The sequence below is a fragment of the Chanodichthys erythropterus genome, chromosome 6, assembly GCF_024489055.1.
Source record: "Chanodichthys erythropterus isolate Z2021 chromosome 6, ASM2448905v1, whole genome shotgun sequence".
NCBI classification, from domain to species: domain Eukaryota; kingdom Metazoa; phylum Chordata; class Actinopteri; order Cypriniformes; family Xenocyprididae; genus Chanodichthys; species Chanodichthys erythropterus.
Genome location: NC_090226.1, coordinates 15,532,364 through 15,545,998, shown reverse-complemented (window position 1 = coordinate 15,545,998; position 13,635 = coordinate 15,532,364). Strand labels below are relative to the sequence as shown.

Sequence of the window (13,635 nt, the reverse complement as noted above, 5' to 3'; positions counted from 1 at the left end):
CATTGATAAAGCACAACTCCCTCACACCTTCAGCACTATTATAAGAGCTTTACTACCACTGAACTTTACTGTGGGAACCAGGCACTTCTCATTGTACTCCTCCTCTAGCAACACCATAACATTTTGGATGCTGTTAGATCCAAAATGATTGATTTGGTCTCATGAGACCAGAGTATTGATTCCCAGAATCTATATTTTGTAAATATGGACTTTATTATGCTTTGGCTACAGTAGGTAGTTCCAGTGAGAACAACAATCATTCATGTCATTTCTGCAGGCTGCATTTTACTCTTTGAGATAAACAGTCACTCTTTTCATAGCTTTTGCTGGCTCTGAGACACTCGCTTGGTATTTCTCCTGCTCTTTGTCTAGCAAAAAAATCCCTCATCACTTAATGAAAGCTTAAAATAAAGGCCTGATAATTTCAGGGGCCTTGTCACAAGTCCATTGTTTTTGAATTTCCGTGTTACTTTTACTATATTTTCACACTTAAAACAATGATTTGGTAATCCTCTTGTACCACTGTACTCTTTTGTGCTAAGAAATAAGTCTCCTGACAGTTCTGTCTCAAGTGCTTCCAATGTTGTCAGCATTAAGTCTGAGAATGATTCAGTGGGCTATATAACACTTTTAATTGTCAAGAAATTACTTCTCTTTAAATGTTTTGGTTCAACATACTTACCCGTTGATCAAACATTGTTACACCAGAAAATGTTTATTTTGTTTTATTTAGTAAGATTTAGAGGATGTACTAATTTTTGCTACACAACATGTTATTACCTTGATAAAAAAATCTTATTTTCTTGAATAATTATGACTTGCTTCTTTAGTAATTGGTTAAGCAGACTTGCTGGAACATTATATCTCTAAAGAACCCTAACATGTCTTATAAGTAATTGAGTAACTGCTGACTTTCAGAAGTTTCAGAGGGCGTGTACTCATTTATGCTGTGTACTAATATATATATATATATATATATATATATATATATATATATATATATATATATATATATATATATATATATATATATATATATATAGTACACAGCATAAATGTAAATATATATATTTCATTAACTCTATTATTTCTTAATTATTTCAATGATAAAAAATTATAATTAGAATTATAAAAATTTTTTATAAATTATAAAAATTATAAAAAGAATTTCATTTATTAAATTAAATGTATTATCAATAAATTATTATCATTAATTAAAAACTTACAATATTAACATATATATCATTAATATAATTCATTAAAAATAATACAATATATAAAAAAAATATATAATAAAAAAATGTTACCATGTAAATCCCGATTGTAACAAAATAAAAATCTGATTTGTTACAATAGGTCTTTACATGATAACAGAGAGAAAAGTCTCACTCACTAGATGGCGCCACAGTGTAACGTCATCAAAGGTAAACGCAGGCCAGTAAAATAGGGTTATTAAAGGGCTGGAAAAGACAGCTGCTGTTTAACTCCTGCCAAGAAACATTTCATTGACACAGAGTTCATTTTTTCCTCCCATAATTGCCCACCCAGTGCTCTTTTTTCATATTTGCTTTGGAAAGTAGACAGCACATCTTAGAAAACACTGTTGCAAGCTGCCCTCATCATCCTAAAATCCACATTAGCATCATACCAGAGAGAAGAACATGACCTCAGACCAGTGCAGCGAGTAAATTCAACAGCTAAAAAGCCCTGCGAGCATCTAAATTCATTGCTCACAGTCACGCGGTAACCAAGGAAACGACATTCTGCACCACTGGATCGGCCTATTCTTCAGCACGGGCTGACCATGATTTTGCATGACATGGTGTCCTGCAGTGAGACTGCAGTGTCATTTATATTGTATAAAGGTTCTGTAGCAACAACATGTAGTGTTTTAGTGGTGACAAAGAAATGGGTTTTTGTTTTGTTTTAACTGCACAGTCAAATGATAACAATGATGACTGAGGTATCTGTTTCTACACAAGCAGTATCACAGTGAGAGTGACAGATGTCGACAGCGAATGCCGATTGATTATCAGTGGATTGATTATCAGTGCCAAACACATTGCTACTGTCATTGTGTAAGAGTAGGGAGGTGCGGATCACCGTGAAAGGAGACTGGGAATGCTAAGAGCCTCTATACAACACTGATAACACACATGGAAAATGGACGTCACTTTCGATGGTTTGTTGCCGCAATGCCGGCAAAGTATAAATCTTCAGGGGAGTGTTGAGCAGGACTATGAGAAAGAGTGTCCAAACCAAACAGAATGACTGACTCAGGGTCAGGAAATGCATTATGGGAGGAGGTGAGGCTTCCGTCCGGTACTGACTCTCACCTTCAACCTCAACAGTGAAGTTTAATGCAACACCCATGATAACTTTATGCAGCAGTGACTTGATAAAATGAAAAACCTGACACGTGCAGCAGCAGGCAGGTGGTAACAGGTCATCCTACAACATGGGTATCATCTGTGTCTATTTGCAAAAAATTACTTTACCAAGAAAGGATGAAAACTTTTACAATGTATCTACTACAGACATGTTTCAAAGTGCATCAACAAAAATCAGAAAATGTATTTTAAATGTTTTTTCCCTTACATGTTTTAAACTTAAAACTGATTAAAAAATATATAATTCTAAAATGTCATTATAAACACACACACATACATATAATAAAAATATATATATTACATTTTAGTTAATGCATTATCAAAAAAAAAAAAAAAATACTGTACTGTACATTTTACTAAGCACATCAAATTTCTTACATTTCTTACTTTTTTTTTTTTTTTTTTCAATTTTTTCTACTATTATTTTAAAATCGGACTGATTAAAAATACATAATTATAAAAAAGTTGCATTTAGTCATTATCTATATATACTTCTAATTAACTTTAATTAATGTATTATTAAAAAGCATCACTTCTTCCACTTTTAAAAAAAATCATAATGACATCATTCTTTCAAGAGGAAGTTAAAAGTCTCTTTTATCACTTATTAATGTTGTCAACCTTCTTACCATTTGAACAGTAAACATTGAACAACTGATAACTGATCAGCTTTAACTCTCTTTTGAAATACATTTTGTAGTTTCACAGCTTGTAATGCCAAATAAATCAGTACAATTTTCAACCCTGTTCCCAACATCCCTGTTACCTTTCTGAAGGTGCAATGATGTCCTAACATGTACTAACCTTTCCTAAATTAGCTTGAGATTGTAAAATGCAATTTATTAAAAATTAAATATATTTTTAAAATAGACAAATATTTAAAACACTACAAAATTTTACTTTTTAAAAATCCAAACATCAAACTGGAAATGCATAGAAAGTTTCATAGAAAGATCCTACAAATATGAGTTGGTGATAATAAAGGTGCTAAGGAGTGCTAATCAGCAAGTACTAACAAAATAGAAATAGTTGAGATTTAACGCATCTTTGGACAGTGCGGACTGCGGAGGATAATACAATATGCATGATTCAATGGACCAGACAGAATATGGCAGGCAAGTACCACCATCTGTCTGGAATGTAAAATCACTCCTAAAAAGACTATAAAATGTCCACAATTCCTGATTTAGTTGTTTATACCAAAAGAAGAACATATGAGTGCTAATCAGCAAGTAACAAAATAGAAGGCAAAGAACTGATGGGTTTCAATGGCATCAGTTCACATAGTTTATATAAGCCAAATATAAATGGGACATAGTTAAATGACCCAAACAAGATTGGAGGTTTACAACAGCCAAATCTTCTTTGAAACATGAGGTAATTATTATCGCACGACAATCCTAGAGCCGATGTCTTTATCCTTCAAACTCAGTTCTCTAAAACACTGCACATATGCTCCCCTCCATCATCACATGTCCTTACTGCAGTGGGGTCTGAACCCCCTAACCCCGATTAATCTGAGGAATGCGCCGCCAAGGGCTGATTACTGACCGTCAGCTTCTGGGGTTACAGACAGTAGTGCAGAAGATCAGCTGAGATTTAACGCATCTTTGGACAGTGCAGAGGATAATACAATATGCATGATTCACCGACAATGGACCAGACAGAATATGGCAGGCAAGTACCACCATCTGTCTGGAATGTAAAATCACTCCTAAAAAATCTATAAAATGTCCACAAATCCTGATTTAGTTGTTTATACCAAAAGAAGAACAGATGAGAAAAAATAAAGGATGGAAACAAGCATAAATGGAACAACATATCTCTCTGTTGCATAGATTCACACTTAAAAAGATGTAATATAAGTCTTAGGTGTCCCCTGAATGTGTCTGTGAAGTTTCAGCTCAAAATACCCCATATATTTTTTTAAATTCATTTTTTTAACTGCCTATTTTGGGGCATCATTATAAATGAGCCGATTCAGGGCTACTGGCCCTTTAATTAGCGTGCTCCACGCCCACGGAGCTCGGGCTTGCCTTGAACAGTGCATAAACAAAGTTTACACAGCTAATATAACCCTCAAATGGATCTTTACAAAGTGTTCGTCATGCATGCGGCATGCATGTGTCGGATTATGTGAGTATTGTATACTGTTATATTGTTTACATTGATTCTGAATTAATTTGAGGCTGTACTCCGTGGCTAACGGCTAATGCTACACTGTTGGAGAGATTTATAAAGAATGAAGTTGTGTTTATGAATTATACAGACTGCAAGTGTTTAAAAATGAAAATAGCGACGGCTCTTGTCTCTGTGAATACAGTAAGAAACAATGGTAACTTTAACCACATTTAACAGTACATTAGCAACATGCTAACGAAACGTTTAGAAAGACAATTTACAAATATCACTAAAAATATCATTATATCATGGATAATGTCACTTATTATTGCTCCATCTGCCATTTTTCGCTGTTGTTCTTGCTTGCTTACCTAGTCTGTTGATTCACCTGTGCAGATCCAGACATTACTGGCTGCCCTTGTCTAATGCTTTTTATAATGTTGGGAACATGGGCTGGCATATGCAAATATTGGGTGCGTACACCCCGACTGTTATGTAACAGTCAGTGTTATGTTGAGATTCGCCTGTTCTTCGGAGGTCTTTTAAACAAATGAGATTTATATAAGAAGGAGGAAACAATGGAGTTTGAGACTCACTGTATGTCATTTCCATGTACTGAACTCTTGTTATTTGACTATGCCAAGATAAATTCAATTTTTCTTTCGAGGGCACCTTTAAATAATTTATAATATTATGGTTTTATTGTACTTTAATGAAATGCTATATTGATGAACAGGAGGAATCATTTCTTTCATGTCTTAGTGTCTCTACACTTTTTAATGTAGTTTTGTAAACTTTTGCAGTTTATATTCCCTCATATTAATGTTCGTTAAAGTTTTTTTTTTTTTTTTTTTTTTTTGTTAATGATAGACACAGGAAGAGAAGTGTGTATCATGATGATAATTAAATGTTCTAAATGAAAACATACTTGTTAAAAAAATCACATGACATGAACAATGCACTGTTTCTTAAGAAGAAAAAATTAAAAAGAATGCAATTATTTTAAAAAATGACAATTTCAAGCTGTGAAAATGGAAGATAAATTGCAAATAAAAGCTGGTAAACTGAAGCACAGACAGACTAGATTATTTGTGCTTGAATACATGATAAATTGCAAGACTATTCAAGTAAACATTTAGCAAAAAAAGCTAAATGGTAATTAAAAGAACATAAAATATGTGACCGATTACAACATTATTTTGCCTTGCACATATATATTTCCATCTAAAATCCTAATGTTGAGAGGAAAGTTATTTGTCAACTTCACTCATGTGGAGAAAAGTCTAATAAACACTCCATAAATTGTCCCAGAGGCACATGAAACCATGACCCCAGACTATTTGTTTAGCCGCAGACCCTTCTGAACAGCGCGGTCACACTCGTGTTCTTGGGTAAGACTAGAGAAAACCCATGAATAGAGCATTACCAGTGTAGTTTACATAACCTGGAAATGCTGCAGTGCTGCTATAAACCAGGAGTGCCTTTGACAGAAGAGGTCAAACTCTTGTCCTTGTCATATTAAACACAATGTTTATTCTGCCATGTGTGGAATTTCCTCAGTACGAGAGGTCAAATACGCATCTCTGGGCCTGTCCCTTTAAAAAAATCACTTCCCATTTGAACATGGTCACTTCCTCTTGGAGTTAACCATGTCTGCTGATCACTAGAAAACATTTGGTTATTTAGTTGGAAAAGTGTGCCGAACTCCCCTCCGACAGATGGAATGTAAGGGGAATTTATAGAGGGAACGAGAACACTGAATGCCTTTTTGTCCCTCATGAGCCTTCTCGCCTCCCACTTCCCCCTGACATTTCTGTTCTCCCCTCCTCTTCCATACATCAGCATTTTTCCACCTCAGGAGTCACAGTTCCTTCTCAGACCCACGGCTCACATGCATCCCAGATGCACACACCCACCAACCACCCCTTTCACTCTCCATTTCACTCTCTGTTTCTCAGATTCTGCATCAGTCAGCAGCATTTTCTGCCATTTCTTTCTCTTGGCCAAGTCAGGGAACCTGATCCCATAACCTTGCTGTGCATCTTTTCCCATGATTCAAGGTTGCCCTTCAAAACAAAAGTGAAGTTTCATTGGGCCATTTCATTCACACAAGATGGCATCATCCTGGATCATATTCCAACAACCTGGTCCCAGTGGAACCTATCTGACTGAACCCTGTAATTTAAGCCCAAATTAATGTTTCTAAATTAGAAACAGACACAAAAACTCAGATAAACAGGCACAAACACAGAGCCTTTCAACACATACACACACACACTTGTTCGTTCAAAAAGCAACAAATGTGCTGAAGTAAAGAATCTTTCTTTAGACTCGCATACAATGATTTTCTTTATTAGAGGTGGAAATAGATGTGTGTAGTGTTAAGAAACATGTAGTTCTATTATATCAAAGCAAGCACAGCCATACTTTACCATTAATAGATAATAGTCAAGGGTAATTGGTGAGTATTTATTTAGTCTGTAACTAAACTGAACAGATTTCTTCTGTCTTAAGGGGGACCACAAAGCAAAATCAGACCTTTCCTTACAAATGGAATTTTGTCTTAATCTCAGGTATTACAATTATGTGGAATTCTGCAATAATTTCCTAATAGAAATTCACTTTTTCGGCCAAATTCAACATTCATTCAGGTCATTTATCCCACTTACACCTATATGGATACAGAGGCTGATCTACATGTAATCATATGAATGTTTCATTGTCAAATTATTTGATATGTAGACACCCCCACATTTAATTCAGTAGCCACTGGAAAAACAGGATCAACCAAAAATAGAGAAAAGACGAACACTGTGAAATGTGGTTTTTTTTTTTTTCAGTTCACACAGACAAATGGTGTAATGTGTAGTTCCGTTCCTGTTTTACCCACCTAAGTTCCTAGTTAGTTTCCTTGGTTATTAATTAGCTCTAAACCTGTTCTGTTTTACCTCGATTACCCTGTCTGTGTATTTAAGCCCTTAGTTTCCTCAATTCATGGTCTGGTATCGTCTTTATGCGACTGTATAATACTGTTAAATCTCCTGCGTGTTCTTTTTGGATTTATTTTGGATAGTCCTTTGTTTCATTGTGCGCTTACTACAGCCTTGTACGTGAAAAACAAATTTAATGTGAGAATTTTTTCATATTTTTTCATCTCCCTACTGTCTGCGTCTTCACGAAACAGCTTTTTTTTTTCTCTTTATATATACACAGCATACATATATGTTTGATGATTAGTGTTCAAAAGTACACATTGAAAATTTGGAATTGCAAGTCCAAATTAATCCTGGGAAATTGTATGATTTTGAAGAATTTCAAACAAAATATGATGTAAAAAGTGATGCTGATAATAGAATTTCTTTAAAAACACAATACAAAATGCTGCTCTTATTAGAATACTATAGGATTAAAGGAAGTTTTGTTATACAGGGAGGAATTAATCCACAATAAAACAATGCCTGACACTCTGGGTTTATACCCATTAAAACATAATGAATAGAAATAGCCCAGACTCCATTAATGCTTAGCTTAGGAAAACCAAGGCCTATACTGAGGTGTAAAGTATTGACTGTGCAAATCAGGATGTTTTGTCTTGTGAAGCATGGACCTTTTAGATTCTAAAGATGCTGAAAGAGCACTAAAATTCAGTCTAATGGATTTAATAAGCTGCACTGGCCAGGTCACTGTGATCCTGACATGCCACGGACACACACCTCAGATGTTCAGCTAGCTTACGCACACAAAATGTCAAGTTGAACCTGACTGCATTGCACTGTGGGCGGGAAATTGTCAATTGACATTGAAAGTAATTTTGAAGGGTGGGTTGTTAGTGACAAATAACATAAAGAACTGTGTGTCTAGTGTTTACTTTGAACATAGATGCTGACAAACTCTGAATACAGACAGGTTTGTTTAAGGTCTTATCAGCATTTCACAGCCAAGCTTTCACAATCAAGCTCACACGCACAGATAGAAAATTCAGTGTCAATTTGAGATGACAGAATACTTCTATACTTCAGCCACATCTAAAGTTATGTTAAGTACAGACCTAATGCCTCAATAGATTAAGGACTTTTGGCCTTCTTAACATTGCAGCTTATTTTGGATAAGAACAATATACTTACACTGGCACTAGCAGGTTTATATGAAATAGGTTATGCTTTGATTGTTTTAGTATTTGTGCTAGCGTTAACCTCATTCAAACACGCAGAAAATGTTGGGTATTTACATCATAACATGAAAACTTCACACCGCCTGCTGTTGATCTATGTCTCAGTCAGCATGTGTCATCCACAGCAGTGAGTCAGTATGTGCGGGAGCTGATGGCTAACGTCATCATGAAGCAGAAAGGGTGAGAAAAGTGCTGCCGTCATCTTATGCGCTCTTCAACTCATAAGCATTTCTGAACCAGAGACTAAAAAGGCTTATATTTGCCAAACAGCTTTAATTGGATTGGTCATGACTTAGAAACTGAAGTATACTGGGGCTTAAGAGCCAGATGTGACACAATTTGCAGAGTAGTCAGTCTGTGGTCTTCTACTGACACTTTCCAATGCGTAACTATAAGCTACTTGTCCATGTCCATACAAAAGCACTGCTATGAAAACTCAAGCACCCAGTCCATCACCTTCACATGTGAAACCATCAATCAAGACTTTATTTGAAACACTTGGAAAAAGGGGAAATCTCATTAGTATATCTTGCTTTTCATTCAAGTATGATACTAAGTGAATAGAAGAGAAAACTTGCACTAAAATGGATCACTTTTTATTCATTAGGCTGGTGTACTGTATCCCAGGCTCTGTCTACTCAAAGAGGGATTCCGGTCTAGATCAATGGGAAATTCAATTTCAACTCCCTTGGCTTCTGATCAAAATGTCATTTTGCCAAAAACAGCACTGAGATCAAATTCATCCACTGATGCCTGGGCGTCTAACTTGACTGCATAAACAACAAACGATCCATGAGAAATACATACGGGAATCCATATGAAATGATACATTGGGTCGATGTAACACAATGTAACACATTAATAACTCCTAACTTAGAAATAAACTTCAGCACACAAGTCATTCTGCTACAGACATGATTGATACATCAAATTGGGTGATTTATTAAGGAAAAGTATCCTATTAGCTGCTTTATAAGCAATCCGACATAAGATTGTACAACTTATGAGCCTGACAGATGCTAAAACTAGCAATAAATAAATAAAATAAGGGACCTGACCTGAGACATCAGGGAACAAGAATATCATTTTTTTTCTCTTATGACTCGGTTGCCACTATGCAACCACCCATTTCACATGAAAACACTTAGCAATGCCATAAAGATCACCAAGAACATCCTAGACATCCCCAGAACCATTAGAAACTACTTAGTTAGAACACCCTATCTATCACCCATAATACATTAGAAACCATCTAGAACACCATAGAAATGGCTCAGAACATCCTAGCAACTACTTAAAACACCATACAGATCATTCAGTACTGCAACTACTTAGAACATCCTAGATATCACCCAGAACACCTTAAAAACACTTAGAACCTCCTAGCAACTACTTAAAACACCATAGAGATCCCACAGCCCCCCCCCCAGAACACCCTAGATATCACCCATAACCCCTTAGAAACTACTTAGAACACCCTAGATACCCCCATAACCCTTTAGAAACTACTTAGAACACCCTAGAAATCACCCAGAACATCCTAGCAACTATTCAAAACAACCATAGAGATCACACAGACCACCCTAGAACACCCTAGATATCACACATAACCCCTTAGAAACTACTTAGAACACCCTATATATCACCCAGAACACCTTAGGAACCACTTTAAACACTTGTAATCCACCTGAAACCCCTAGAAACCACTTAGAACACCATAGAGAACATTCTACCTCTACCACAGAGATCACAAAGAACCCTTCAAAATCCACTAAGAACATATAGATTATCCAGAACCCACTAGAAACCACTTAGAACATAAGAGAGATCAACCAGAGCCCCTTAGAAACCACCTAGAACCCCCTAGAGATCTAACACCCTAGCAACTGTATAGCAATGGCCTTGAGACACCGCAGAAATCGACTAGCATTGCCGTAGAAATATCTCAGACCAGGATCATTTCTGACCAGGGTCTGGTAAATCTGTGCCACTGGCGTTGAAACAGTCATGCATGTATGCATGATTACATTGCACTCTGTCTGCCTGGTTTACTGGCACATTCTAGAACCACAGAAGCTTTTAACGGCTATGTTACAGATCAATGTCTATTCAACACATGAATAGACAACAATAGATACAACATGAGAGAGAAAAAGAGACCAAGAGGGAAAGAAAGGGAAGAAGAGAGCAGGAAAGGAGAGCAGGAAAGGAGAGCAAGAACGTGATGCGCTAACAAGAACAAAACAAGGCTATTTAAGGAAGGTGAAAGTCACTGCAGAGCTCACTGACAGAAGCCTAATTGGACAGGTCTAGGCACAGAGGATTAAAGTACATTAAGTTTGAGTCTCACATTCACTTACTGAACCAAACCCCATTTTATCCCAGTCTCCTTACATAGAATCCGCATCTCTCTCTGTCTCAAGTTACCTGATAACATGAGGGTCCCACTACTGCTGGAGCGCCGCAGCATGCGGAGGCCCTCAGACCAGGAGCGGGACTTGGGCAGGCGGCGGAAAAACCGTCCCAGGCGCTTGGAGACCTGTCCAAAGCAGGCGCTGGCCACCGCCTCCTCCGTCCTCATCTCCGGCAGCATGACCGCCGCTATCTGCGGCCTGTTGCGGCCATGACCCCAGTGCCACCACTGCGTCCCACTCCAGGTGCCGGTCCGTGAGCGGCCGCTGTCCCGGCTGGGGCTGGGCGCCTGCGGCTCCGTTGCGTCGTAGTGTGGGCTCCCTGCGCCAGTCGCTCCTGTGTGTCCACCATCGCAGGGCTGCGCTCGGTTTTGTGTTGTGCACTGAATGCCCCCCTCCCTGCCTTTCTGCCACCCTGCACCCCTACCCTCTGACACAGTCCCCCCCTCCGCTGACTGGTACTCTCTCTCCTGTTCTTCTCTCTCTGCGTCCGTGCTCCTGTTTTTCTCACGCAGTGCAGAACTCGTACCAGCTCAGACTGCACCCACTCATCCTGCTCTCTGCAGCATGTTTTTCATTGAATCCTTAAAGGCACAGCCGCACTGCACTCTTGCCTCCTACTCATTTTTTCCTCTCCCTCCCTGTATTTCTCTCTCCATCTCGATCGATCTGTCAATCTATCTCCCTTCCTCCCTCTACGCCTCTCTCCTGTCACTCTGTGCCATCATGCCACTTCCTGTGTGAGAATACAGTCCCACGCTAGAAGAAACCTGTTGTCCTGAAGGACATCTCAAGTTCTGAACACACAAGCCCTCCATTCTGCATCTTCCTCATTTTCTCTAGTCTAGTGTATATCTATAAATAAAAAGAAATGAGAGCAGAGACTTGCTCCATTTCTCTCGACAACATCTATTAGAGCATCAGTGAAGGTTTTGATTGTCGACATAAGACTTGATAACCTCTATAAATCACCTCACCTGCCCCTCATGTGTGATTCCTTGCACATATTCCAATTTAGACATTCAGATTGACTGTCCTGAAGATATTAATGATCTAATACCTCAATAATACACCCCTCATATTCCAATTTAGAGATCCAAATGGTTTGATTATCCTAAAATAAATGCATATTTTGCTGTTGACAATAATAGATGGGGTGGCAGATTTCCTGCTGTCCTCACCCCAGGTCTCCAAAGAGAGAACGAGTCTGAGAGAGATAGAGGTAGAGAGAAGTGGCCAAGGGCAGCCTAATTATAGCCTGAGATATAACTCCCAACAGCCCTGTCACACTTTTGCGTACTCACTCCTCCTTTTCAGCAAGAACTGCTCCATACATCCCATCACAGACCTCATTACCACATCTTCACACAAACGCATGAAACACAGCCCACTCTACACCTCCAACTCAAGCTGACTGGTCTGATACTAAACTGATCAGGCCATTAAAGCCTTCATGCAAAAGCTGCCTATCCGGCCTCTGAATACTGTGAAGCCACAGTACTGAAACAGGAAGTGATTTAACAGGCCCAGTTCATCTGTAGCTTGAGGTGAATGTTGTATTGAGAAAGTAGACAAAGCTTCTGCTGTATAACTGTGTGTTTCAACAAGGTTAACTCTGTGTGCACCTAAACACTGAAACATCTACAACATGAATAACACATTTTCAATGGGTTTTTGTGGTGCACACAGTCAAGCTTATGCCAGGGGTTTGATTTACTTAAAAAAAAAAAAAAAAAATGAAGAATTAGCATAGAGAACCACGCATTTGTTTTACAGGTTTTCTAATCTTGCTTAACTGAAGAAAAGTGTGGAAATGGGATTTAAAAACTATACTTTCTTATCAGTTGAAATTAAAGGGAACCTATAATGCCCCATTTCACAAGATGTAATATAAGTCTTGTATGTCCCCAGAACACTCCAACAACCCCAGAACTGCTGCTCCCGGCACGCTTTCCAAAAGAGGGCGGCGCTTTAACAGCTCGTGTTTCGGTTGCTCAACAACAACAAAGCTGGAGAATCTCACGCAGCCAAAATGACGATTTTCAGTAACGGTGTTCAGCCTTACATTGTTCAAACCAGAATCGGACACTGTTGGAGAGACTCAGGAAGAAGTTACAACTTTTAGAATGCAACTGGATGTTTCTGAATGGTTACTGGATACATTTAAAATGACGGCATGGTAACAGCACTCTACTACAACAACTCTTCCTCTTCTGTAAAGTAGCCCAACATAGCCTCACCCCCTTTTGTTGCGTGTTCTCAGGGGCAGGGTTTATGTAAATTTTTCAAACCTAGGAAGAAAGTTGTTGTAGTCCCTACCAGCCATTTCTTGTAGTCCTTAAAAAGCGATTTCTTTAAAATAAAATGTCTCCCTTTGCATTGAACTTTGAACACTGTAACTTTGCAGATGTTGTTTATGCTCAAACAGCAACGTTACACACTAACTAAAGTTAAAAAACTGAAATCATAATCAAGGACCCCCTTTAAAGGACGGCCAGTTATAATGCAGATGTAAGACTTCCCATATCTCTCCTAATAGGCT

The 13,635-nt window shown here is 38.0% G+C and overlaps 1 protein-coding gene across 2 annotated transcripts in view; it reads right to left on the bottom strand.

The window, feature by feature from the left end:
• Positions 1 to 13,635, bottom strand: part of rassf5 (Ras association domain family member 5) — a 47,622-nt gene that overhangs the window by 28,868 nt on the left and 5,119 nt on the right. The window contains exon 1 of one of the 2 annotated variants that reach the window (XM_067388233.1): positions 11,110 to 11,456. The exons of the other annotated variant lie outside the window; for it this stretch is intronic. Within the exon in view, the coding sequence (XP_067244334.1) occupies positions 11,110 to 11,275 (166 nt within the window). The 5' untranslated portion in view covers positions 11,276 to 11,456. Of the gene's footprint in view, positions 1 to 11,109; positions 11,457 to 13,635 lie in introns of those variants that run through there. 2 annotated transcript variants of the gene reach the window in all.